This window comes from Neoarius graeffei, chromosome 2 (genome assembly GCF_027579695.1).
Source record: "Neoarius graeffei isolate fNeoGra1 chromosome 2, fNeoGra1.pri, whole genome shotgun sequence".
Taxonomy (NCBI): Eukaryota; Metazoa; Chordata; class Actinopteri; order Siluriformes; family Ariidae; genus Neoarius; species Neoarius graeffei.
In genome coordinates this window covers 45048988-45076898 of record NC_083570.1, presented here as the reverse complement: position 1 = coordinate 45076898, position 27911 = coordinate 45048988, and the positions used below count along the sequence as shown (strand labels likewise).

The following is a 27911-nucleotide window of genomic DNA, read 5'->3' as shown; positions in this document are numbered from 1 at the left end:
TGTAATATTGGATCATTTTCCTCAATAAATAAATGACCAAGTATAATATTTCTGTCTCATTTGTTTAACTGGGTTCTCTTTATCTACCTTTAGGACTTGTGTGAAAATCCGATGATGTTTTAGGTCATATTTATGCAGAAATATAGAAAATTCTAAAGGGTTCACAAACTTTCAAGCACCACTGTATATCTCATCTCATTATCTCTAGCCGCTTTATCCTTCTACAGGGTCGCAGACAAGCTGGAGCCCATCCCAACTGACTACGGGCGAAAGGCGGGGTACACCCTGGACAAGTCGCCAGGTCATCACAGGGCTGACACATAGACACAGACAACCATTCACACTCACATTCACACCTACGGTCAATTTAGAGTCACCAGTTAACCTAACCTGCATGTCTTTGGACTGTGGGGGAAACCGGAGCACCCGGAGGAAACCCACGCGGACACGGGGAGAACATGCAAACTCCACACAGAAAGGCCCTCGCCGGCCACAGGGCTCGAACCCAGAACCTTCTTGCTGTGAGGCGACAGCAGTAACCACTACACCACCGTGCCGCCCTAGAACAGTTCAATAAACAAGAAATTAATATTAGGTAAGTGACATTTCAGACACAACATGGCCAATTATTTTTGCTCCACACGCAAAAAATAGATCCCAAAGAAGTCGTGCTCAATTTATAGCTTGCCAGCTAGCTGGTTTGCTCACATTGATTGATACTACATTTCTATTAAAGGTGCTTCTAGTGAAACTGGCATCCCTTCTTCTGTTTCTTCTTCATCTGATGATTTTTCATATTTTAAAGAAGTTACATTCCTGAAAAGTATTGTTTGCTATGTCTGCTAATGATGTCACTGACTCTATCAGACTGGTATCAGTATCAATATCAGTATCAATACCAGTATCAATAGCGAGAGTGGTATCAGTATTGGTACCAGTTTCAGTATTAGTATCAGTATCAGGCCATCAGTAGTGATATCAGTATTGTTATTAGTATCAGTACCAGGCCAGCATCAGTATCAGGCTGGTATTGATACAGTGTCAGTATCATTATCAGTATCAGGCTGGTATTAGCATTGGTATCAGTATCAGTACTGTTATCAGTATCAATATTGGTAAATATGTTCAAATGGTGTAACCTTAGAAAATCCTCATGGCTTGGCTTCCTGTCACTATTGAAATGATGCTAAGTGGTGGTCTAACCTGCAATGACTGGACATACTGTATATACACAACTCATAGAAACTCTGAGCTTTTATACTAGAATGAAATTTGATGCTTAAAAATGTGTTGTTTCTTGGCACATTCAATACATAATGCTAACATTTACAACATTGAGGATGAAAGCTGAGTTTCTGCCTAAACAGATGATATACACTACCGTTCAAAAGTTTGGGGTCACCCAGACAATTTTGTGTTTTCCATGAAAAGTCACACTTTTATTTCCCACCATAAGTTGTAAAATTAATAGAAAATATAGTCGAGACATTTTTCTGGCCATTTTGAGCATTTAATCGACCCCACAAATGTGATGCTCCAGAAACTCAATCTGCTCAAAGGAAGGTCAGTTTTATAGCTTCTCTAAAGAGCTCAACTGTTTTCAGCTGTGCTAACATGATTGTACAAAGGTTTTCTAATCATCCATTAGCCTTCTGAGGCAATGAGCAAACACATTGTACCATTAGAACACTGGAGTGAGAGTTGCTGGAAATGGGCCTCTATACACCTATGGAGATATTGCACCAAAAACCAGACATTTGCAGCTAGAATAGTCATTTACCACATTAGCAATGTATAGAGTGGATTTCTGATTAGTTTAAAGTGATCTTCATTGAAAAGAACAGTGCTTTTCTTTCAAAAATAAGGACATTTCAAAGTGACCCCAAACTTTTGAATGGTAGTGTACATAAACAGATGTAAATGCATTTATTAGCTTGCTAAACATGTCCATTATAGACAACTCCTTAGTAAAAATGTGAACTAGCTATGCAGCATTAAGTAGCTAGTTTCTTGATGTAGATTTTACATGAACTGTGTTGGTTTTTGAAGCAAGTTCACTAACTACCCTGCTAAGCCTGTTAAATCCTTAGTTAGTTCACTGGTACAACAATTAGCTAATTAGCGAAGATGAAATGGACGCTGCAAAGACGGAGCTCCTCGGACAAATTCTCCTTTCTAACTGCCTGTAACCACAAGCATCTTCTGTTGGCTGGGAAAGGTGTCTGATTCAGTAGGATGCAGTAAAATGAATGTGTTTATGAACACTTTCCCTATTGTGATATCTCATATGACATTTGAAAAAAAATTCTTGCTAGTTCTTAAAAATCACTGTAGACTCCTTTGCAACTGGGAAGTGTTGATGTCACAGTGACGTGTCTCACTCAGGGGTCTATAGAGGACTTTCAATCACAGTATAGATTTTTGTTTATCATGCAGTGTCTCCCATATTGCCAGGCAAACAAAAAATCAGCCGCGACAGTTATTAATGAAAATCGGGATGACTGCAGTCAGGACAGTCTCTCTGAAACAATTAAAAATTTATGTTATGCCAGCAGATCACATTGCATCCAAAAGCTGAAACATGCAGGCATCACAGATCCATATAATTTACACATAAACTTATTTATTTATTATTTATTCTGCACACTGCTCTCTCTCTCTCTCTCTCTCTCTCTCTCTTTGTGTGTGTGTGTGTGTGTGTGTGTGTGTGTGTGTGTTTGTATGCACGTGTTCACCGCTTCAGACGCTTTAAATGCAGAGGAGGAATTTCACTGTGCTTGAGTTACATGTGACAAAAATAAAGGCTTCTTTTTCTTAATTTACCCACAAATATATTTATTCTACTTGAAAAGTGTTCACCAAACCAGCTCCCGGATTTGGGACACTACGACATCCTGAACTATTTAGTATTTGGAACTTCTAAATACACCGGAGATGTTATAGGTATATGAAAGTACAGATGCCTAACAATATTTCGAGGCAGGTTTTGTGCCGGAATGTTATGGGAAATTCCTGATAAAGAAAAATTCCTTATTATGACAAAGGTAAGCTCAAACATGGACTTCTAATAGTAATAAACAAGCCAGGGCCAAGATCTAACATATTTTATGGTGTTTAGCTGAGCCTACATTATCAGTACATAACAAACATGCTGCTAGTCTCGCCAAACATTAGCTCTAATAAAATATATCACGTCCAAAGTCCATATCCTGATATACATTTTAATGTTACACAGAGCTTTCACACTAACCTGATATAAAATGTTCTCCACACACAGGAATGTTTTTATCATCCACTCTTCCAATTTAACTGCAGCTCACCATTTTTCTCATCTTTCTGGGTTTGCCGAGAAGCAGTGAAAAGTTAAACCAGGTTTATGTCCACGTCTGTTATTACATCCCAAAGCACTACAGCTCTCTGGCATTGTTCTCTGATATGTAACTTCTACAAGTTTATCTGTAGATTTACTGAATTGGGCTTACAGTCACTCACATACACTTGTGCCGGTCACTGGCAAATGCAAAGCTCATCCAGCACTATGGCTGCGTAAACAAATCTGTAGTTACGATGACGTCATGTGAAAGTCCTCCATAAGCTGCTTTCAACTTCAGCAACTGATGTGTTACATTATACTCTTGAAACAGCCAACAGAGAGAGGATTCAGGGCTAGTATCTCAGTAAAAAAAAATCAGCTGAAACATTTTCTAAAAATGTGATTTTTCATTGGGTGGGCCCTGGCCACCCACTGCCCACCCATAGCCACACTCCTGCTGCTGAATCTTGTGCGTGACAGACAGAACACTGTGTAAACTCCAACTCCAACAGATACCTCATGATTCTCAAATTAGCCAAGGTTGAAGCAATTTTTTTCCAATCCCTACTTTACATAAGCCTCTCATGATGTCTTAATGGAAGTGCATTTTGCTTGCGCTACTTGTCCTTCCTGCCCTCTTCAAGAAAATGAGTAGGAGAACTCTTCAGGCTCCTCCTCAAGCTTTTCTTTGACTCTGGTTTCTCTCTAATATTAACATCACACATAGAGTTAGAGGATGTGAGTCATATAGAGCCCATACAATACACTACAGGGACGCAGTCACAGGATCCATTTTGTGACAGTTTCTTGTTAGGGTGAAAATCAGGAAAGTGTGGCTTTGTGGTATCTAGTGTTGTCTTTTTGTGATCGATAACGCTTGTGTACATTTCGACAGGTTTTTTACTGTGCTGTTACTTCACAGATAAACCGATAACTGTCTGCGACCTCTGACCTTTGGAACCTTCAACAGACAGATGGAACAGATGGATCATGGCCTGGGGGTGGAGCAGCTTCATCTTCATGGCTTCCTGTCTCCATTTTACTTGTTCTTGTTTATGTTTGGGGAAAATTTCTGTTGTCTGTTCACAATAGTATTTTTTTGTTACGGGCAAATTCTTTGAAGAAATAAAGGGACAAAAAAAACCCACACAAAAAAAAGAAACAAAAAACTTCAGCCTGTGTGGTGTGTGTCGGTGTGTGTGGTGTGGGTGCCCTTTGCTAATTGTAGTATGCCTTTTCTCTTTCACATACCATGTAAACAACTTTTGACTTTTGTCTGCTTTTACCTCTAGGGTGTTCACCAGATGGCTTTAGGGCGTTCTCTGTAATGGCATTGTTGTCAATGGCTGAGGTTATTGATGGTAGAATGTTTACCTGGGCTACACACACACACACACACACACACACACACACACACACACACAGAGTTGACTCATGGAATACAAAGATAAGCAATCCCACACACTTACTGTGACAGCTGATTGATTTATAGTGGAGTTTTGCAATGGTTAAGCTCAAGAGAATCTGTTTATCTTCATTTACATACATATGGGGGTCACACACTCACCCAATACGTGTCTACAAGCACATACATAAAGGGGGGACTGTGAGCAACAACACATGTGCTGGCTGCTATTAAACAACTGTCAGTGCAACAGCCGGGTTATATAAAGAAGTTGTGTGTGTGTGTGTGTGTGTGTGTGACTAAAATCCGAATGACATCCTGATGCAAAACAGGAATATACACCACTCCGTATCACATTGTATGCCAGTGAGATGAAACTGCCTGGAACGTGTAAATGTAAACGTGTCACAGAAATCTCAATGCATTCCCAGATGTATTGCACAGCATGTTGAGGTCTCTGTGCAATTTGCGAGATGCCACACGTGCACACACCAACCTCCTGCTGCCTTTCAGACTGTAAACAGTATACATTTTCATCCGGGCCATGTGGCCTACTTTCTCTTCAATGACTCTTGAGTCATAAGCCCCTTTTACACAGCCTGTTCAAGGCAGGAATGTTACATTACATTAGATTATGTTACAGGCATTTAACAGACGCTCTTACCCAGAGTGATATACAACATACCCAGAGCAGCCTGGGGAGCAGTTGGGGGTTAGGTGCCTTGCTCAAGGGCACTTCAGCCATTCCTGCCGGTCCAGGGAATCAAACCGGCAACCTTTTGGTCCCAAAGCTGCTTCTCGAACCATTAGGCCATGTTGTGCCTTTATTCCGCCTCTCCATTCTGTAAAAACGTACGAACATGGAATGTAGTGGAGATAGAGTCACAGCGCAGAATCGACATGTGTGTAAAAGGGATAACTGGTGTCCTGACATTTTTTTTCTTCCTAAAACATTCTCCTACCTGTAGAGTAAATGTATAACCACAGACTATCTGTTATTTTATCCTACCTTGAGAAAATATCAAGCATATATTTATGGGTATGTATGAAATAGTGAATAACCTGTTGTGCACTTGGGTAGGACATTTTCACAGGTACGAAGAAATTTTAAGACACTGGCATGGTGGGACAGGAGGGTGACTTTTTGAAGACGTATTATGTGTGCGACCCGCCACCAGGGGATTTAAAAATCTCTGAAGAAACAGCTCAGTATCAATCTGAAGAAAAAGAACAACAACAAAAAGCAAAAGCACCTCAATACTTTTTACATCCATTATCTGTAACCGCTTATCCTGTGCAGGGTCACGGGCAAGCTGGAGCCTATCCCAGCTGACTATGGGCAAGAGGTACCGTAGGATACACCTACGCCAAATCATTGCAGGGCTGAACACAGAGACAAACAACCATTCACACCTACGGTCAATTTAGAGCCATCAATTAGCCTAACCTGCATGTCTTTGAATTGTGGGGGAAACTGGAGCACCCGGAGGAAACCCACGCAGACACGAGGAGAACATGCAAACTCCACACAGAAAGGCCCTCACTGGCCATTGGGCTCGAACCCAGAACCTTCTTGCTGTGACACAACAGTGCTAACCACTACACCACTGTGCCGCCCCTCAACACTTCTTGTTTACCTTATTTATTTTTCACTTATTATTTACCCCGGTATGCTCGGAGTATTCATATTTCTGACATGTATGTTAAACATCACACTAGATGTCGACTCTCTGTTGTGTTACATGTTACGCCTCTGGGTCCCGAACACCGGTATGCTATCAAAAAACACACACTGGGGCAGCCTTATGCCGGCTTTGTTTATTTCAGTGTAAACAAGCAAAGCTGACATAATGAGGGGTCTTCCTAACTGCAATCTAGCAATATATATATGTTTTAAAAGGGGCTATACACTGACAAATCTACATTCATTAAGGGTTCAAGGCGATTTGTTGCACAGCAGTGTGTTTTCCAATCAGTGAGGTTTTCATGTATAAGGAAGGACCATAAGAACTCTTACTATCCAAAGAACACTTGAGACCTACAGTATGTTATGATGTTTCTTCTTTTCCTTCTTAGCAGAAAATCCAGTAAACAATAAAAAAAATCCTAACTTTTTCTTACAAACAGCAAAATAGGTTACAATACATGGGGAAAAACAAGCAGCCTTACAATTAATAGTCAGGGTTAAGACTGGACTTTGACACTTGGGTAATGCAGATGAGTGTCCACAGTTCTTTGTGAATGAAAGGAAATTTGCATGCAGATATACTGACACCTGGAGCTCAGGATGCACATGTACAATGAATATAAAAAGTCTAAAAGTACAGAGTTTTGTGATGTAAAACATAACACCAGGATAAATCATGGGAGATTTTTTTCCCTACATTTAATGTGAACTAGCAACCAACAGAATTCAAGTGCAAACAAATAGAAATATTTTAGGGGTTAAAAAAAGGCTAAAACTTACAATAACCTGGCTGCATGTGTACACACCCCTTACTTTATTAAAGCACCTTTTGCTTGTATGCATATTACATTATATTAAGCCATGGCCTAAAGGTTAGAGAAGCAGCTTTGGGACCAAAAAGTTGCTGGTTTGATTCCCTGGATCAGCAGGAATGGCTGAAGTGCCCTTGAGCAAAGTACCTAACCCCCAACTGCTCCCCGGGCTTCTCTGGATAGGTTGTATGTCACTCTGGATAAGCGCGTCTGTTAAATGCCTTTTCGTCAGCTGTACATTCCTAGCGATGATGACTGCTTCATTAGGATGCACAGAAACACAGATGGGCCGCGAGGCCCGCACCAGAGCGACAGAGTCGCCCACAGCGGTGGCATGAATGGCCCGGCTGAGCCGCCAGGGAATGTCTGGCTTCATGAGCTCTTGTATACTATTCTCCTCTCCTAACAAAGCACCTTGCACAGTAAGGTAAGACAAATGATGCCGTGCCCCCATCGTGTTGTCTCTCTGGACCTCCAGACCTGATGCCAAGTGGTGCACAAAAGTGCCACAGACCTGACAGGTATGGAAGTTGCCCCACAGTGACAACTGACTTGCCGAGTGATGCCATCCATTGGCCATTTGAGTGGCTCTTACACATGCCATCTGGTGGTGCGCCATTGACCCTGTTGGGTTCATCTGCCACATTGCACCAAAAAGCGCCCTGCTGCCAGTGCCTTATTGGTGACATACTATTTAACTCATAGCTGGAACCCAGGCAGGTGCTACCATTCCGGGTCAGAGCGGACCTGGGAGCAATGGTGATTAAGGCGGAACTCCACTTTTCCCAATACTCAAGTCCTCCCAGACCTGAGACTCACCACTGGTTGCAGTTTAAAGTCCTACCCAGCACTAAATGCCTTAATGTATTTAATACAGCACTCATCATTTTTGAGTCTATCTTCTCTGAGTCGAACTGAGCATATCTTCATTTGGAAATTTTATTCCACTCTTCCTGACAAAAATGTTACAGATCTATCAGACTGTTAAGGGATCTCATGTACACAGCCCTCTCCTACATCATCTCATCTCATTATCTCTAGCCGCTTTATCCTGTTCTACAGGGTCGCAGGCAAGCTGGAGCCTATCCCAGCTGACTACGGGTGAAAGGCGGGGTACACCCTGGACAAGTCGCCAGGTCATCACAGGGCTGACACATAGACACAGACAACCATTCACACTCACATTCACACCTACGGTCAATTTAGAGTCACCAGTTAACCTAACCTGCATGTCTTTGGACTGTGGGGGAAACCAGAGCACATAAAGGTGTGTGCACACTTATGTGACCAGGTTATTGTAAGTCATTTTTCTTTTTTCCCCTAAAACATTTTATTTGTTTTTGAATTTTTTGGTTGCTATATCACTGTAAATAGGTGGGAAAAGATCTGGAATGGCTCTGACCGTGACATTCCAAAACATCAATAATCTTCTTCCGAAGCCATTCTTTTGTTGACTTGGAGTTGTGTTTTGGGTTGTTATCAAGCTAGAAGGTGAAATTCTTCATCTTTAGCTGTATAACAAAGGCCTGCAGCTTTGAGTCACCAGTTAACCTAACCAGCATGTCTTTGGACTGTGGGGGAACCGGAGCACCCGGAGGAAACCCACGCAGACAACATGCAAACTCCGCACAGAAAGTCCCTCGCCGGCCACGGGACTCAAACCCGGACCTTCTTGCTGTGAGGCGACAGCACTAACCACTACACCACCATGCCACCCCTCTCCTACTTATTCTGCAAATTTTTGATAGGATCTAGATCTGGGCTCTGACTACGACATTCCAAAACATCAATCTTCTTCTTCTGAAGCCATTCTTTTGTTGACTTGGAGTTGTGTTTTGGGTTGTTATCAAGCTAGAAGGTGAAATTCTTCATCTTTAGCTGTATAACAAAGGCCTGCAGGCTTTGAGCCAAAATAGAAAACAGAGGACCATAGCATGATGCTGCCACCACCATGCTTCACAACAGGTATGGTGTTCTTTGGGTGATAAGCTGTTTGTTTGGGTTGGGTTTTTTTTTCACCAAACATATATTTTAGAATTATGCCCGAAAGGTTCTATACACTTTGCCACGCAGTTTTAAGTGGGCTTGGATGTAGCCACCCTACTGAATAACCCACATGTGACTGGTTAATTTTAAGCATAGTCACATGTTCCATTATAAAGGAGTGTGCACACTTATGTGACCAGGTTGTTGTAAGTCTTTTTTCTTTTTTCCCCTAAAACATTTTATTTGTTTTTGAATTTTTTCGTTGCCATATCACTGTAAATAGGTGGGGAAAGATCTGGCATGATTTATCTTGGTTTCTTTAATGTGTACATCCTATACATAAACCCAGTATTCATACAGTTGCATTAGTATTAGTCACTTATTCAACATAGCTATTCAGTTGTGTATGCTCCATTTTGTTTCCCATTAGTGCATATTTTCCATCAGTCCCCTTTGTCAGTGTGGTGAGTGTTATCAGTTTGCAATTTTATTTTATTTTTTAAATTAAATGTCATTTAAAGTTGCGCTCAAAGTCACATGATTTGCTCAGCTATTATCTTTTACTTTTATGATTTAACATGGGCGGCACGGTGGTGTAGTGGTTAGCGCTGTCACCTCACAGCAAGAAGGTCCGGGTTCGAGCCCCGTGGCCGGCGAGGGCCTTTCTGTGCGGAGTTTGCATGTTCTTCCCGTGTCCGCGTGGGTTTCCTCCGGGTGCTCCGGTTTCCCCCACAGTCCAAAGACATGCAGGTTAGGTTAACTGGTGACTCTAAATTGACCGTAAGTGTGAATGTGAGTGTGAATGATTGTCTGTGTCTGTGTGTCAGCCCTGTGATGACCTGGCGACTTGTCCAGGGTGTACCCCGCCTTTCGCCCATAGTCAGCTGGGATGGGCTCCAGCTTGCCTGCGACCCTGTAGAACAGGATAAAGCGGCTACAGATAATGAGATGAGATGATTTAAAGTGCCATTCCACCATTGGATGTATTCTTTGGCATAAAATACAATATATTTTGACAACATATATAAATGGTATCACTAGATAGAGAAATGTTTTAGCTTCAAAATGATATATCAAACATAATTTTTTGACAACGACAAGTATATTAATTTTGCGACCAAAGTCACCTACCCTTTTAATTTCCGCGCGTGATGTCATCGGCAGGTTCCCCTTCTTGTGTACCACGTGACGTGTGACGTGGCACATATTATCAGCAATGGCGGATAGAACGCGCTAAAAATAATACCAATAAATCTAGCTAATACCAATAAATCTAGCTAACTTAAAGATTAACTCAAAATTTTTCGCAATTTTTTTGGCCCCCATATATGAGGAGAAATGACTCTCTCACTTTGGGGGTTTCCTGGTCTAAAAATAGACCGACACATGGTACACAAGAAGGGGAACCTGCCGATGACATCACGTTTCACTACTGCGCGGAAATTAAAAGGGTAGGTGACTTTGGTCGCAAAATTAATATACTTGTCGTTGTCAAAAAATTTTTGATATATCATTTTGAAGCTAAAAGATTTCTCTGTCTAGTCATGTTGTCATAAAATATATTGTATTTTATGCCAAAGAATACATCCAATGGTGGAATGGCACTTTAACATATATTTTTGGGGGGTGGCACGGTGGTGTAGTGGTTAGTGCTGTCGCCTCACAGCAAGAAGGTCCGGGTTCGAGCCCCGTGGCCGGCGAGGGCCTTTCTGTGCGGAGTTTGCATGTTGTCCGTGTGGGTTTCCTCCGGGTGCTCCGGTTTCCCCCACAGTCCAAAGACATGCAGGTTAGGTTAACTGGTGACTCTAAATTGACCGTAGGTGTGAATGTGAGTGTGAATGGTTGTCTGTGTCTATATGTCAGCCCTGTGATGACCTGGCGACTTGTCCAGGGTGTACCCCGCCTTTCACCCGTAGTCAGCTGGGATAGGCTCCAGCTTGCCTGCGACCCTGTAGAACAGGATAAAGCGGCTAAAGATAATGAGATGATTTGACATATATTTTTATTTTTTTAATTAACCAGGCTTTTATTTTGAAATGTAGCAGTCTGTTTAGTATACTTCCGTGTAGTCACGTGGCTTGGTCACGTGTAGTGTTTATTTTGGGAAGGAGCCGTAGCTCGCTGTGAGGATGGGAATGGTGTTGTGTGTTATGTCTTCCCTTCAGCATTATGAGGTGGTATGAAGTGTAATCGGGTTTAAAATGAGGTCGCTGAGTTTTGTCCAGCGTGTGAGTTTGGACTTCACAGGCTCGCTGTTTCCTCACGCGATCTGTCTCGGAGACGCCGATAACGACTCGGTAAGTTGACCCACCGGCTCGGGTCACGGGAAAGTGGAGAAAGCACGCTCAGAAAGTCGCGAGATGACGTCACTACATGATCTGCACATTCATAGATTAATCCTTATTCTTAGTGTTCTCTTCAAATGATGAATTAGGGCGTGTATGAACAAGGAAGATTTTCTGAAGACTCTTAGAATAGAAAGTAATAGATAATCATTCATTTCTTATAGAAAGTCGTCATTTTTGGCCGGGATACCACAAACGAACCTGTTACACATACAGTATACTCTACTTTCTATCAAGAATGCAAAAACTTATTCATTTTCTAATTGTAAGCCTATCCAAGAAAAGAGTTTAAAACAAAGTATGAAGACATGCAAGGCTGACCCAAACAATAGTGATGAGCGATTGGTCACTGGGAGTGATGGTGATGAGCAATTAGTGATTGGTCATTGGAAGTGATGGTGATGAGAGATTGGTCACTGGGAGCGATGGCGATGAGCGATCGGTCGCTGGGAGCGACGGCGATGAGCGATCGGTCGCTGGGAGCGACGGCGATGAGCGATTGGTGATTTGGTCTTTGGGAGCGATGGCGATTAGTTATTGGTCACTGGGAGTGATGGTGATGAAAGATTGGTCACAGAGCGACGGCGATGAGCGATCGGCCGCCGGGAGCAGCGGCGATGAGCGATTAGTGATTGGTCACTTGGATTGATTATGATGAGTGATTAGTACTTGCTCATTGGGATCAGTGCTAATGAATGATTAGTGATTGGACACTGGTGATGATTTTGATGAGGGGTTAGTGATTTGCCAATGTGAGTGATTTTGATTAGTGATAAGTGATGAAGGATTGGTGATTGGTCTTTTGGAGCAATAATGATGAACAATTGTTCACTGGGAGTTATGGTGATGAGTGGTTAGGCATTGTGATTGATGGTGATGAGGGATTAGTGATTGGTCATTGGGAGCGATGAGCAATTATTGATTGGTTATTGGGAGCAATGGTGATTAGTGATTGGTCACTGGGAGCGATGATGATGAGCGATTAGTGATTGGTGATGAGCAATTAGTGATTGGTCACTGGGAGTGATGGTGATGAGTAATTAGTGATTGGGAGCGATGGTGATGAGCGATTGATGACTGTGGACGATGGTGATTACTGATTGGTCATTGGGAGTGATGGTGATGAGCGATTGTCCCTGGGAGTGATGGTGATGAGTGAGCAATTGGTCACTGGGAGTGACGGTGATGAGGGATTAATGATTGGTCATTGGGAGTAATGGTGATGAAGTGTTAGTGATTGGTCATTGGGAGTGATGGTGATGAGTGAGCAATTCGTCAGTGGGAGCGATGGTGATTGGGGAGTTATGGTGTTGAGCGATTAGTGATTGGTCACTGGGGGCGACGGTGATCAGTTTGACTTTTAACACAGTGGTGATGAGCCGAGTGAAGCTCTCAGAGAGCCGTATCGAGTGCAAGACTGTCTCTAAGCTCTTTCTTTGAAATAAAGTTGCTGAAGAGATCCAGTCAGCAAATCCAGCATGGTGGCTGACTATTAAATGGCTGCCTATTGCCTACACAAGTGCACTTATTATGCATCCGACTTCCAACTTACTTAGGCTAGCTTTACTTTTAATCAATTAACATACAGACACATTCACTTGTTAAACTCTAACACTGATTATACAGCTCACTGTTTTGAGGCCACAAAGATGCATCACTCTTCACAATTAGCTGGCGAGCACAGAGGTGGAAAATGATGTAACTCTGAATTCTGATTCTGTGTAGTTGGACATTCCTTCTAATAAAGGAGTCATTTGGTATTCAGCCGGTGGGATGTACCCCAACAGTCACAACTAATTCCCTCAAATAGGATGTTTATATTTTTACACCGTGTATGTGCATTGGACCAGCGTTCCATCCAGGGTGTATTGCACACGGATAGCCTCTGGAACTATGATGACCCTGACCAGGCTGAATTGTTTAAATGTTGTACAACCCCGATTCCAAAAAAGTTGGGACAAAGTACAAATTGTAAATAAAAACGGAATGCAATAATTTACAAATCTCAAAAACTGATATTGTATTCACAATAGAACATAGACAACATATCAAATGTTGAAAGTGAGACATTTTGAAATTTCATGCCAAATATTGGCTCATTTGAAATTTCATGACGGCAACACATCTCAAATAAGTTGGGACAGGGGCAATAAGAGGCTGGAAAAGTTAAAGGTACAAAAAAGGAACAGCTGGAGGACCAAATTGCAACTCATTAGGTCAATTGGCAATAGGTCATTAACATGACTGGGTATAAAAAGAACATCTTGGAGTGGCAGCGGCTCTCAGAAGTAAAGATGGGAAGAGGATCACCAATCCCCCTAATTCTGCGCCGACAAATAGTGGAGCAATATCAGAAAGGAGTTCGACAGTGTAAAATTGCAAAGAGTTTGAACATATCATCATCTACAGTGCATAATATCATCAAAAGATTCAGAGAATCTGGAAGAATCTCTGTGCGTAAGGGTCAAGGCCGGAAAACCATACTGGGTGCCCGTGATCTTCAGGCCCTTAGACGGCACTGCATCACATACAGGCATGCTTCTGTATTGGAAATCACAAAATGGGCTCAGGAATATTTCCAGAGAACATTATCTGTGAACACAATTCACCGTGCCATCCGCCGTTGCCAGCTAAAACTCTCTAGTTCAAAGAAGAAGCCGTATCTAAACATGATCCAGAAGCGCAGATGTCTTCTCTGGGCCAAGGCTCATTTAAAATGGACTGTGGCAAAGTGGAAAACTGTTCTGTGGTCAGACGAATCAAAATTTGAAGTTCTTTATGGAAATCAGGGACGCCATGTCATTCGCATTCAGCGCTCAGTTCAGAAGCCTGCATCTCTGATGGTATGGGGTTGTTCTATTGTGAATACAATATCAATATCAGCATGTGGCATGGGCAGCTTACACATCTGGAAAGACACCATCAATGCTGAAAGGTATATCCAGGTTCTAGAGCAACATATGCTCCCATCCAGACGACGTCTCTTTCAGGGAAGACCTTGCATTTTCCAACATGACAATGCCAAACCACATACTGCATCAATTACAGCATCATGGCTGCGTAGAAGAAGGGTCCGGGTACTGAGCTGGCCAGCCTGCAGTCCAGATCTTTCACCCATACAAAACATTTGGCGCATCATAAAACGGAAGATACGACAAAAAAGACCTAAGACAGTTGAGCAACTAGAATCCTACATTAGACAAGAATGGGTTAACATTCCTATCCCTAAACTTGAGCAACTTGTCTCCTCAGTCCCCAGACGTTTACAGACTGTTGTAAAGAGAAAAGGGGATGTCTCACAGTGGTAAACATGGCCTTGTCCCAACTTTTTTGAGATGTGTTGTTGTCATGAAATTTAAAATCACCTAATTTTTCTCTTTAAATGATACATTTTCTCAGTTTAAACATTTGATATCTCATCTATGTTCTATTCTGAATAAAATATGGAATTTTGAAACTTCCACATCATTGCATTCCGTTTTTATTTACAATTTGTACTTTGTCCCAACTTTTTTGGAATCGGGGTTGTATCTGTGTAAATAAAATCACTTATATTTTCCCCTTTAGTTGAACGAACTTGTGGTCGGCGACACGAGTGGGAAGTTATACATCTATAAGAATGACAACTCCAAACCCTGGCTCACTAGAACATGTGTAGGAATGGTAAGTCAGATTATTAATCCATTCACGTTCACCATTATTATGAATGCATTTTAGTCTGAAAGATGTTTCAGCCCTGTAGTTAATGGAAGAATGGCTGTCAGTAAACAAAAACATTTGCACACTTCATGCACATTTTCGCGAAACTGTGAACCATTTCTTCAGACTCGCGTCACAGTCAAATTACTAGTGCGCAATCTTCACAACTGTGTTCTCTTGCTAGCTGACCTGTGTGGGAGTAGGAGACCTCTGTAATAAAGGCAAGGTAAGGTCATGTGTACAAATCGCTCTTTACTTTGACATAAAATGTATAAATGTGACCCCTCACCGAATCCAGGGACACATGTCGGCCGAAACGAATCCGAGATAATCACAAAAAGAAGCATTTTTTTTCGAAATTTGTGATGTTTTTTTCCATCATGTGCAAGTTGAGATCTTGAAGAATGCAATCAGTATTTCAGATAATAGATTGTTTTGTTGGAAAAGCATACATTTTTTGTTGCAAATTGTCTCATTTTTGTCAGGACTGTAGCCTGCTGGGGGGTGTGGGTAAATTACCATATGGGCCATTCACATGATGATTTAAGTCTTTTTTTTTTTTTTTTTGCGAATCAGCTGTATGATGCGAGCTGAGCGCATGGCTACTTAACCTGCATACAGGCATGTAATTTCACTATGGAATGAGCAAGCTAAACAGAGCGCAGAGGAGCTGAAACACCGCGAAGCAAACAGACACACGGTTTTTACATCGGAGATAACCATTTCTAGCAAAAAAAACGCAACCTCGTTTTCCAGATTGAATGGAATACTTGAATGATCGGATGATACACGGACCGTTCTAGGACTACTTTCCATCGGAGGCACTGATGTGTGCAAGGCGCCGTTTCTCTTTCTGATGGGGTAAGTTTATTAATCTAAGGCTGTGTGGTTATTTTTGCATGTAACGGAGAGTGTTGTGGTTTGGTTAAGCCTAGGTCACAATCGGACGTGCGATTTTTTTTTTTTTTGGCGTTTCCCAAGTCGTTGCGTTTTTTTTTTGTTCACGGAGAAAGATGCGTGTTGGCTGTAAGTTTGTCTTGCAACCTGAAAAAAACGTAAGCGCCCGTAGAGTTTGTTTGACATGACAACGAACCTCTGCGGCTGGTCTGCGGCTCGAAAATCAGCACGTCACACGCGCGCTCTCGTGCGTTTCATGCATGCTCTTGTGCGTTTTTTGCATGTAGACCGGCCGTAGGAGCGCGTACTGTACGGCCGGTTGTGACCGAGGCTTTACATGAAACTAGTGTTGTGTTAGTTGTGTCATCATCGTGCTATCTTTCTTTCTTACGGTGTGAGTAATTTTTCAACCACAAAACGTTAAAGTATACTTTAGGACTTATTTTTGTACTTTATAATTGTGTTGGGCATACTTTGCATGGAAGGAAAATTGACATGGTGATCTTTGTTTACATGAAAGTAGTATCGTGCTAGCTAGTAGGGGGTAGGGCTTTCCTTAATGTCATGCAAAAGAGCACCATTATGTGCCCGCCCTGCACCCAGAGTAGCTGAGATGGAAAACTTTGAGGGCGATTTTCTCCCTTTTCTGTTTTAAGAGGTATACACTTTCAAAAGGCCACACATTCTTCAAATATTGTCAGGTCTCCACATGGAAGGCATCATTGGAAAGCTTAGAAACTGTACTTTCTGAATCTGTCAATAACTCAAAATGCCCCCAGGCCGACATGTGTCCCTGGATTCTGTTTTCTGACACAAATGTGTTTTGCTCATCTTTACTACTGTGCTGTCTGTGGTAGAACCTTGTGGTGGCTGTAGGTGCAGAAGGCTGGTTCCACCTGTTTGATATCGCCTCTGCTGTAGCCAAAGCCAAAGCCGAATCCTCCAGCCAGCCCGAGTTGCTGTTTGGAGATGACCAGAAGCCATGTTTTACCCAGCACATCCCTGCCAACACGAAAGTCATGCTCATCAGTGACATCGGTGAGTAGAACAGCAGCAGATTCCCACTTCAACGCTTTTCAGTTTTAAAAATATTAAGCAAATTAAACAGGAACCAAACCATAAGACATGCAACATCATATGTATAAGGAATAAAACATGACAAGATGTGTTGGTCAATGTTGTTAATTGAACATTAACTATAACTTTAGCTCCAGAATTAATGGCACCCTGGAAACAGGAAAGAACTCTAACCATTAACTAAAGTTGTTCTGCATACACCATATACACTCACCAGTTACTTTAATAGGAACTTGTTCATGATTCTAAGGTCCCTGTTCTTGGCTGCAGGAGTGGAGCCCAATGTGGTCTTTTGCTGTTGCATGCTGAGATGCTTTTCTGCTCACCACGGTTGTAAAGAGTTGCTATGAGTTACTATATCCTTCCTGGCAGCTCGAACCAATCTGGCCATTTTCCTCTGAACTCTCTTATCAACAAGGCGTTTGTTTCCACCCACAGAACTCTCACTCACTCACTCACTCACTCACTCACTCAGTGTTTTTTGTTTTTCGCACCATTCTGTGTAAACTCTAGAGATCGTTGTGTGTGAAAACCCCAGGAGATCAGCAGTTTCTGAAATACACAAAACAGTCCATCTGGCTCAAACCAACACCCATACCACAGTGAAAGAAAGTCACACTCTGAGATCAGTTTTTCCCTATTCTGATGTTTGAACATTAACTGAAGCTTTTGATTTGCATCTGCATGATTTTCTGCATTGTGCTGCTGTCAAGGGATCGGCGGATTAGAGAACTGCATAAAACAGCAGGTGGATGGGTGTACCTAATAAAGTGTCCAGTGAATGTATGACTTTTTTAAAACAGAACCATATTATTTACTACTTTGTGCTCCCTCTGCCTGCCAACATAACAGCGCAGCGCCTTCTCCTATGATCCTTTAGAGATCACTGCTCAGTACAGAACCTCTCCACAGGGTTCCTGCTGGGTTCTGAAAAATATTCTCCACTTGAAAAATCAAGTCAAAGAAGTATTCTTCACTTTTACTTATTTTTTTTTCTTAGTTACCGATTTATCAAAGTGGACTTAATACAGGTTTATACTAGGGCTGTAACAATATGCGTATCGAAATCGAAATCGCGATACGCAGAGCCACGATCCGTATCGCGATACAAGAAGGCAGAATCGCGGTACACCCTTTCAAACTTCTCCTCAGCCCAAAAACAGAGGCGCTTCCAAACTTCAATTTATGAATACTTTACTTTTTATTTAAATTACATTTTAAACTTACTTAAATTACTTTTATTTTTTTATATCTATTAGTAAGTCGTTTTTTCGCCGACCTGCGACAATCTTCTGCGAGTCACGCAACGTCCACACTCGCCACTGGCAGAGCATTCATTTCTTTTAAGCGGTCGTCATTCTGGTTGCGACGCGGGGAGAGAATCTGTAAACAAGCAGCTCATTGGCTGGCTAGGTGTGCCACAAGCCAATCACAATCACTTGACCGGAAAGGCATGCAGTGTTGCCAGATTGGGCAGGTTTAGGTGCTTTTTGGCTGGTTTTGAACATATTTTGGGGTGGAAAACGTTAGCAATATCTGGCAACACTGAAGGCATGTCTGCTTGGGCGGAAGCCTTCTGCGGCAGTTACATTTTGGCACGCGAGCAATGTTTCACCATAAAAATTCCGTAATTTCCATCTGTTTTCCGCGATCACAGAAAATCATTGGCCCTATGAGAGTGAGACAGTGAGAGAGCCACCCCCCAAAAAAAAAATCTTAACGGATTTACACGATTTGGAAAAATGACTTTTTCAGAACCGAAAAAAACAGAGCTTCCAGCTCAACAGTATTATTTTGAGAAATAAAACAGTCTTTGGATATACATTTGTTCATTTTTGCATACATATTACTCATTCTCTGCAGTGGTCTGAATTATTTGTTATTAAATAGTTAATGTAAGTAAGTAAATGTTAATAAGTCAAATTTACTACTTTTAAAAAAACATTTTTAAAAAAATCGTGGGCGTATCGAATCGTGGGTCAAAAATCGCGATACGAATCGAATCGTGAGTTGGGTGTATCGTTACAGCCCTAGTTTATACCAACCACACTGGCACAATTCAGATATTTGTACAGATACAGCTAGGCCTCTCCATTACGTATAAAATTTGGGCTCCACTCCAGCCTGTAATAAGAAAGACTTGATTTTGGTCACCCTGTGCACCATCAAGCTCAAATTTGCGATGTATAATTGTAAAACGCTGTCAGTCACATAACATTCAAAAGAGATTTGAGAGTTCCTCCAGTCATCATACAGAAGCCCAGTGTCCAGTCCCGCCTTGCTGTCACCGACTGGCCGTAGACCCCCAGTGAAGCCAGGCGTCCGAAAATTACGTTCTAAAAGCATACTGTCCAGTAAATGTCTCGCTTTGCTGCACTAAGATCAAAGCACATCCCGTAGTGGCATTAAACTACAGAGATGCTGAGCACCAATGGGTTTTTGATGGGTCGTGCTTCCACAGGCTTCTGTGGGGAAAAAAAATCACGTTATCAGATTATGACGACCAACGAGAAATAACTGCTGAATGAACTAGCCGTAAAGCTGAGCACTTTCTAGCACGAAACATCGATTTGGAATAAGAGAGTTAAGTCGTGTAAATACATATTTAACAAACTTTTTTCGTGAGTTTACAGGAAGCTGGGCTTCTCTTGTAGTCTTGAAGCAGAGTCGCCTTTGGTGGAGCCTGGTTATTACAAGTGTTTGTTTTTTTTTTTCCCCTAAAACATTTCTGTTTGTTTTTCACTTGAATGTTGGTTGCTCAATCACATTAAAGTGCATATCACGGGTAAATTCAGGAGCAAGATCAATGTAATTCCCCTATTTTATATTAAACTTTGGTCAAATATCTGTAACATTCTGCATTCTCTGCAATTTTTTTTTACCTTGCGCAATACCAGAAAAATTCAGTTGAAATCGAGCCATTTGAGGCGAATTGGTCCGCCTCTGAAAAAACTTGGCATTTGGATTTCCCGGCAAACATTGATTTTCGTGACGTCGCGTGCGGGATGCCTCCTTCTGAATCCTACGCCAGCGCTGGTTTGTTTATGAGAAAACGACCTGGTGGTTTTCTGCAAATTTCTTCAACGTTATCGCGTAATTATTAAAATGGTGAACAGATGTATTGTAGGAGGGTGTAGCAACACCAATCTTGATGGGATTAGTACTCATCGTTTTCCAAAAGACCGGACAATGAGAGAGAAATGGGAGCGCTTGGTCTACACAGGCTGTGCACTGAAACCGTGCAAAGCTCGCGCAGCCTGCTGGCGCTTCCGCAGGTGACGTCACGAATCTGGCTCCAGACTCCCTTGGGATTTTTCCAGACGCGTTTTATTTTATTTTTTTCTGCTGTAGACAGATGGCCTTGTGCAAAATTACCCTTCTGGATGAGTGTGTAAAGGGACATCCTTTCATATAAAAAAAATTAAATTGGTCCAGAATATGCACTTTAAAGGTGGGAAGTGATGTGACATGATTTATCCTGGTTTCATTTTCATCACAAAATGACATTACATTACAGTATATTAAAGGAGAACTGAAGGCAAATTTTTATTATCAAAATTCTATTTATCTAATTTTATAAAATGTAGGAATGCATTTTTGATCGCTATTTTGTCGCTGCTATAACAAGTTATGAGTGTTTGAAATATGCTCTGTAATATATCAGTCCATATGTCAAAGCGATGGCCGTAAACGAGATTCGCTGAGACCTGTGCGAGACATCGTAGGACGGAAGTAAAACGTACAGCGGAAATCAAAGTGACCAACATCTGCCAACATTGTCAAAAGACGCGCGCGCCCTCTTTCGAATGCTGACGTGATCAAGCCGGAAGTTTTGTTTGTTTTGATAGCAATCAGGAAAGTTTGAAAAAAGTAGGCAGTAATCATCATTTAAACTCGTTTTTGTGCAATACTTCGTTTGGAAAACAGTTTTCAAAATGGCGGCACTGACACCTGGCTGACACTTCACGTTTCGACGTCTCGCACAAGTCTCGTGAAGATCGCGCGGATAAGCAACGCCTGCCGTGGACCAAGCGAACTAAATTCAACATGGCTAAAAACTGAATAGGCTGATAAGTCTCATCTCATTATCTGTAGCCGCTTTATCCTGTTCTACAGGGTCGCAGGCAAGCTGGAGCCTATCCCAGCTGACTACGGGCGAAAGGCGGGGTACACCCTGGACAAGTCGCCAGGTCATCACAGGGCTGACACATAGACACAGACAACCATTCACACTCACATTCACACCTACGCTCAATTTAGAGTCACCAGTTAACCTAACCTGCATGTCTTTGGACTGTGGGGGAAACCGGAGCACCCGGAGGAAACCCACGTGGACACGGGGAGAACATGCAAACTCCGCACAGAAAGGCCCTCGCCGGCCACGGGGCTCGAACCCGGACCTTCTTGCTGTGAGGCGACAGCGCTAACCACTACACCACCGTGCCGCCCCAGGCTGATAAGTAGAATATTTAATTGCAGTTAGTTGCCAATACGAGTCACGATATAAGGTTACTAAAACCGGAAACGTAATTGAAAAACACGTTAATTAAGAAATAAAGCAAGTTTTAAAACGACTTCAATTCTCCTTTAATGGCATTTAGCAGACGCTTTTATCCAGAGCGACGTACAACATACCCAGAGCAGCTTTGGAGAGCACTTGGGTGCCTTAAGGCACTTCAGCCATTGAACCAGTGACATTTTGGTCCCAAAGCTGCTTCTCTAACCATTAGGCCAGGTCTTCCCTTTGTTTCCCCTTTGTTAAACTCCTGCAGTTTTAACAGGTGTGTGTAAATTTTTATATCCACTGTAACCTTTCTAAATGTGAATGAGTGGCATAATGTCGTCTAGTTACTTTCTAGAGTGAGATGTTTGGACTGTGTGTGTGTGTGTGTGTGTGTAAATTAGATGGCGATGGCCGCAGCGAGCTTGTCGTGGGCTACACCGACCGTGTGGTGCGAGCTTTCCGTTGGGAGGAGCCGTCTGATGCTACAGACCTGACTGCCGGTCAGCTGATTTTGTTGAAGAAATGGCTCCTGGAAGGGCAGGTACATATTCACAGATTTTGCTGCTTTTTTCAGATTTCAGCAATTGATAGATAAAGTAAAGTAGAACCAAGTATAAAGGAACTGACCGTGTTTCTACTAGAATCAAGTGCGAGATAGTTGTGGGAAAAACAGAGAGGGCTGTAACGGTCAATGCCGACACAGTTAAACACAAGGGATGTAATAAATACTAGCTCTGACGTGTACGCCAACATATTTATTCGTAGCTTGATTTATTACTTCATTCATCCACAGTATCGTGTCCTGATCCAAAAATGGAATCTATAATTAATGCATATCCCTTTATAATATACGACATGCTATATATTCTAGAATAAAAGCTGGCGTAGGGCTGCACTCGCCACAGTGACAGCTTTGAGCAATTTTCTCCTCCAGGTGGACAGTTTATCAGTGAACCCAGCCCCAGATGGCAGGCCTGAGCTCATGGTCTCTCAGCCAGGCTGTGGTTATGCCATCCTACTCTGTTCCTGGACACAAGATGGCGCCGCAGTGCCTGGAGAGAGCCGTTTAACCGCTTCTGCAAGGTGAGCGGTCCTGAATCTCATTTCAGAGTTGAGTAAGGTTTCTCTGTGGATGAGATCCTATATTAATAACTAATAGTAATAAGCTCATCCATCCAAACATGCTCAATGATTAAAAAAATTATGTATAATGTAAGACCGGATCTTAGATGCCTCATCTGAGGCATGAGGAGAAATGTCTTTTCTTAGCCATGCTGCATTCGACGTACCTCGGAAGTGGGAGTTAAAAGATAAAAGACTAAACGATAATCAAATGATGCTTTGGAGCTCCCATGGTTCACAGCGTGCCTGTCATTCAGCAATGAGGCCAGTTTTAATGAATAATTAATTAAGAAGGAGTAATGAATTCAGTGCGGAGTGCAGAAAACAATCAAATGTAGGATTTGTATGAATGGATGTCATTGAGACCTGTTAAATTTTGGTTAAAGGCCCGGTCCCACAATACCAATAACTATAGCTACAACTATAGCACTAACTATAAATCAATCAGTCCCCTGCAGTTTATATGGTCGGTGCTCACACCAGACTGATAACGATACCTATAGCCCAGGCCTGGGTTTATCCGTATCGGTGAGATTGCTTCTGGAGTGATTTTTTTTTTCCAGGCCTGGACCTGATCCGATAAAACATCTGACCAATCAGGTAATTGTTTTTACATGTGATGTTATCTGAGCATGTGCTGTTTTCCCCCGGCATCTTTGTACATCCTTGTTGCATCATGGATTCACGGGGAAATAAGTATATACAGTGCTCAGCGTAAATGAGTGCACCCTCTTTGAAAAGTAACATTTTAAACAATCTCTCAATGAACACAAACAATTTCCAAAATGTTGACAAGACAAAGTTTAATATAACATCTGTTTAACTTATAACGGGAAAGTAAAGTTAATAATATAACTTAGATTACACATTTTTCAGTTTTACTCAAATTAGGGTGGTGCAAAAATGAGTACGCCCCACAACAAAAACTACTACATCTAGTACTTTGTATGGCCTCCATGATTTTTAATGACGGCACCAAGTCTTCTAGGCATGGAATGAACAAGTTGGCGACATTTTGCAACATCAATCTTTTTCCATTCTTCAACAATGACCTCTTTTAGTGACTGGATGCTGGATGCAGGGATGTGATTGGCCAAGGACAAAAAAGCAGGAAAATATATAGACCCATAATCATGCATGAAAATCCCTCACCTTTCGGCGAAATTCGCCGTTTTGAAACCAAAATGGGTGACCTACGTGAATCGTGTAGATCCGTTGAGAAAAAAAATGGGGGGGGTTGATATTGACCCAAAGGGCAAGGAGGTCGCTTTGCACCCATAGATAGTTCGTGCCGGTTTGCGCCTCCTCCTCCTGCTTTGATATTGACGCCATAGCGACGAGTACATCTCGCTACGAAGGGCAAGCAGCATCATTTCGCGCCTCTTCTCCTGCTGGCCAGAGCGTGCACACATCAGTCAGAGTGCAGACCAGACCGCTGGAAGCTGGATTGAGTCATCGGACTGAATTTCCTACTTTTTTCAAACTTTCCTGATTTGCCATCAAAACAAACAAAACTTCCGGCTTGATTACGTCAGCATTCGAAAGAGGGCGCGCGCGTCTTTTGACAATCCCTGTGTCCGAAATTGCTCGCTACTCACTATAGAGGGATTTCACTGACGTCACCCGAAACCGGAAGTAAACAGACCCTGAGCCATTTTGGAAGACCAACAAACTCGTGATTAGGGGGAAATAACGGCAGCGGTATGTGAACCCACGAGAATAAAATGCAGTGGCAGACGACTTAAACAAACAAATCTGAGCTGTTTTATTTATGATTTATTGGCCCAACAGTAGACTTGAAAGAAACCTGTGTGAGACTTGGCAAAAAACTGTGGATATAATGGATAAGTCTGTGCATGATCTGCGGACACTTTGAGGTAAGCAAACGCAAGAAATTCAGATTTAAAACATGCTAAATTGGCCCCAAGTTGATAACTGTATGAGGAGCAAGCCTCCCAGACTTCTACAATTTAATAATAATAATAATAATAATACCCCTCCTAGAACTGCCACCTTATTGTGGTGGAGGGGTTTGTGTGCTTGAATGATCCTAGGAGCTATGTTGTCGGGGGCATTATGCCCCTGTCAGGGTTTCCCAAGGCAGACAGGTCCTAGGTGACAGGCCAGACCAAGAGCAATTCACCAAAAACCCCTATGGAGAAAAAAGCAAGGACCGTGATGTCGCCCGGTATGACGCAGCCGGGGCCCCACCCTGGAGCCAGGCCCAGGGTTGGGGCTCGTATGCGAGCGCTTGGTGGCCGGGCCTTTGCCCATGGGGCCTGGCCGGGCTCAGCCTGAAGAGGTGATGTGGGCCCGACCTCCTGTGGGTTCACCACCCACAGAGGTAGCAGTAGGGGCTTGGTGCAGTGTGGATTGGGTGGCAGTCGAAGGCAGGGGCCTCGACGACCTGATCCCCGGACACAGCGGCTGGCTGTTGGGACATGGAATGTCACTTCGCTGGGGGGGAAAGAGCCTGAGCTTGTGCGGGAGGTTGAGAGGTACCGGCTAGAGATAGTCGGGCTCACCTCCACGCACAGCTTGGGCTCTGGAACCCAGCTCCTCGAGAGGGGCTGGACTTTCCACTTCTCTGGAGTCACCCGTGGTGAGCGGCGGCGGGCTGGTGTGGGCTTGCTTATAGCTCCCCAGCTCAGCCGCCATGTGTTGGAGTTTACCCCAGTGAACGAGAGGGTCGCCTCTCTGCGCCTTCGGATTGGGGAGAGGGCTCTTGCTGTTGTTTGTGCCTACAGGCCAAATAGCAGTATAGAGTATCCGGCCTTCTTGGAGTCCCTGGGAGAGGTACTGAGGGGTGCTCAGACTGGGGACTCCATTGTGCTACTGGGGGACTTCAATGCTCACGTGGGCGACGACAGTGACACCTGGAGGGGCGTGGTTGGGAGGAACGGCCTCCCCGATCTGAACCCGAGTGGTGTTTTGTTATTGGACTTCTGTGATAGTTACAGTTTGTCCATAACGAACACCATGTTCGAGCATAGGGGTGTCCATAAGTGCACGTGGCACCAGGACACCTTAGGTCGGAGGTCGATGATCGACTTTGTAGTCGTTTCATCTGATCTCCGGCCCTATGTCTTGGACACTCGGGTGAAGAGAGGGGCTGAGCTGTCAACTGATGTGGTGAGTTGGATCCGCTGGCGGAGGAGGAAGCTGGACAGACCTGGCAGGCCCAAACGTATGGTGAGGGTCTGCTGGGAACGTCTGGCCGAGCACTCTGTTGGGGAGGTCTTTAACTCCCACCTCCGGGAGAGCTTTTCCCAGCTTCCGAGGGAGGCGGGGGACATTGAGTCTGAGTGGACCATGTTCTCTACCTCCATTGTGGACGCGGCTGTTCGGAGCTGTGGCCGCAAGGTCTCCGGTGCCTGTCGTGGCGGCAATCCCCGAACCCGGTGGTGGACACCGGAAGTAAGGGATGCCGTCAAGCTGAAGAAGGAGTCCTATCGGGCCATGTTGACCTCCGGGACTCCTGAGGCAGCTGACGGGTATCGGCAGGCCAGGCGTGCTGCAGCTCGGGCAGTTGCGGAGGCAAAAACTCGGAACTGGGAGGAGTTCGGGGAGGCCATGGAGAAGGACTATCGGTCGGCCTCGAAGAAATTCTGGCAAACCGTCCGGCGCCTCAGGAGGGGGAAGCAGTACTCTGCCAACACTGTTTACAGTGCGGGTGGGGAGCTGTTGACCTTGACTGGGGACATTGTCGGGCGGTGGAAGGAATACTTTGAGGATCTCCTCAGTCCCACCGTCATGTCTTCCACTGAGGAGACTGAGGCTGATGACTCGGAGGTGGACTCGTCCATTACCCAAGCCGAAGTCACTGAGGTGGTTTGCAAGCTCCTCGGTGGCAAGGCACCGGGGGTGGATGAGATCCGCCCTGAGTATCTCAAGTCTCTGGATGTTGTGGGGCTGTCTTGGTTGACACGCCTCTGCAACATCACGTGGCAGTCGGGGACCGTGCCTCTGGAGTGGCAGACTGGGGTGGTGGTCCCTCTTTTTAAGAAAGGGGACCGGAGAGTGTGCTCCAATTATAGGGGAATCACACTTCTCAGCCTCCCAGGGAAAGTTTACTCCAGGGTACTGGAGAGGAGAATTCGACCAATAGTCGAACCTCGGATCCAGGAGGAACAATGTGATTTTCGTCCTGGTCGCGGAACACTGGACCAGCTCTATACCGTTCATAGGGTGCTCGAGGGTTCATGGGAGTTTGCCCAACCAGTCCACATGTGCTTTGTGGATCTGGAGAAGGCATTCGACCGTGTCCCCCGTGGTATTCTGTGGGGGGTGCTTCAGGAGTATGGGGTTCGGGGCTCTTTGCTAAGGGCTGTCCGGTCCCTGTACGAACGGAGCAGGAGTCTGGTTCGCATTGCCAGCAGTAAGTCAGACCTGTTCCCAGTGCATGTTGGACTCCGGCAGGGCTGCCCTTTGTCACCGGTTCTGTTCATAATTTTTATGGACAGAATTTCTAGGCGCAGCCAGGGGCCGGAAGGAATCCTGTTTGGGAACCACAGGATTTCATCTCTGCTTTTTGCAGATGATGTTGTCCTGTTGGCTTCTTCAAACCAGGACCTTCAGCATGCACTGGGGCGGTTTGCAGTCGAGTGTGAAGCAGCTGGGATGAGAATCAGCACCTCCAAGGCCATGGTTCTCGACCGGAAAAGGGTGGCTTGCCCTCTCCAGGTTGGTGGAGAAGTCCTGCCTCAAGTGGAGGAGTTTAAGTATCTCGGGATCTTGTTCACAAGTGAGGGAAGGATGGAGCGTGAGATCGACAGGCGGATCGGTGCAGCCTCCGCAGTGATGCGGTCGCTTTACCGGTCCGTCGTGGTGAAGAAGGAGCTGAGCCAAAAGGCGAAGCTCTCAATTTACCGGTCGATCTATGTTCCAACTCTCACCTATGGTCATGAGCTTTGGGTAATGACCGAAAGAACAGGATACAAGCGGCCGAAATGAGTTTCCTTCACAGGGTAGCTGGGCGCTCCCTTAGGGTGAGAAGCACAGTCACTCGGGAGGAGCTCGGAGTAGAGCCGCTGCTCCTCCACATCGAGAGGAATCAGCTGAGGT

General features: G+C 43.8%; 1 protein-coding gene across 4 annotated transcripts in view; it reads left to right on the top strand.

The window, feature by feature from the left end:
• Positions 1-11301: 11301 nt before the first annotated feature.
• The window catches only part of itfg2 (integrin alpha FG-GAP repeat containing 2), a 36363-nt gene continuing 19753 nt past the window's right edge, over positions 11302-27911 (top strand). For all 4 annotated transcript variants that reach the window (XM_060914299.1, XM_060914301.1, XM_060914300.1 and 1 more), the window contains exons 1-6: positions 11302-11500; positions 15116-15211; positions 15432-15473; positions 17002-17182; positions 22127-22266; positions 22660-22808. In XM_060914299.1, coding sequence (XP_060770282.1) covers positions 11405-11500; positions 15116-15211; positions 15432-15473; positions 17002-17182; positions 22127-22266; positions 22660-22808 — 704 coding nt within the window. In that variant the 5' untranslated portion in view covers positions 11302-11404. The remainder of the gene's footprint in view (positions 11501-15115; positions 15212-15431; positions 15474-17001; positions 17183-22126; positions 22267-22659; positions 22809-27911) is intronic.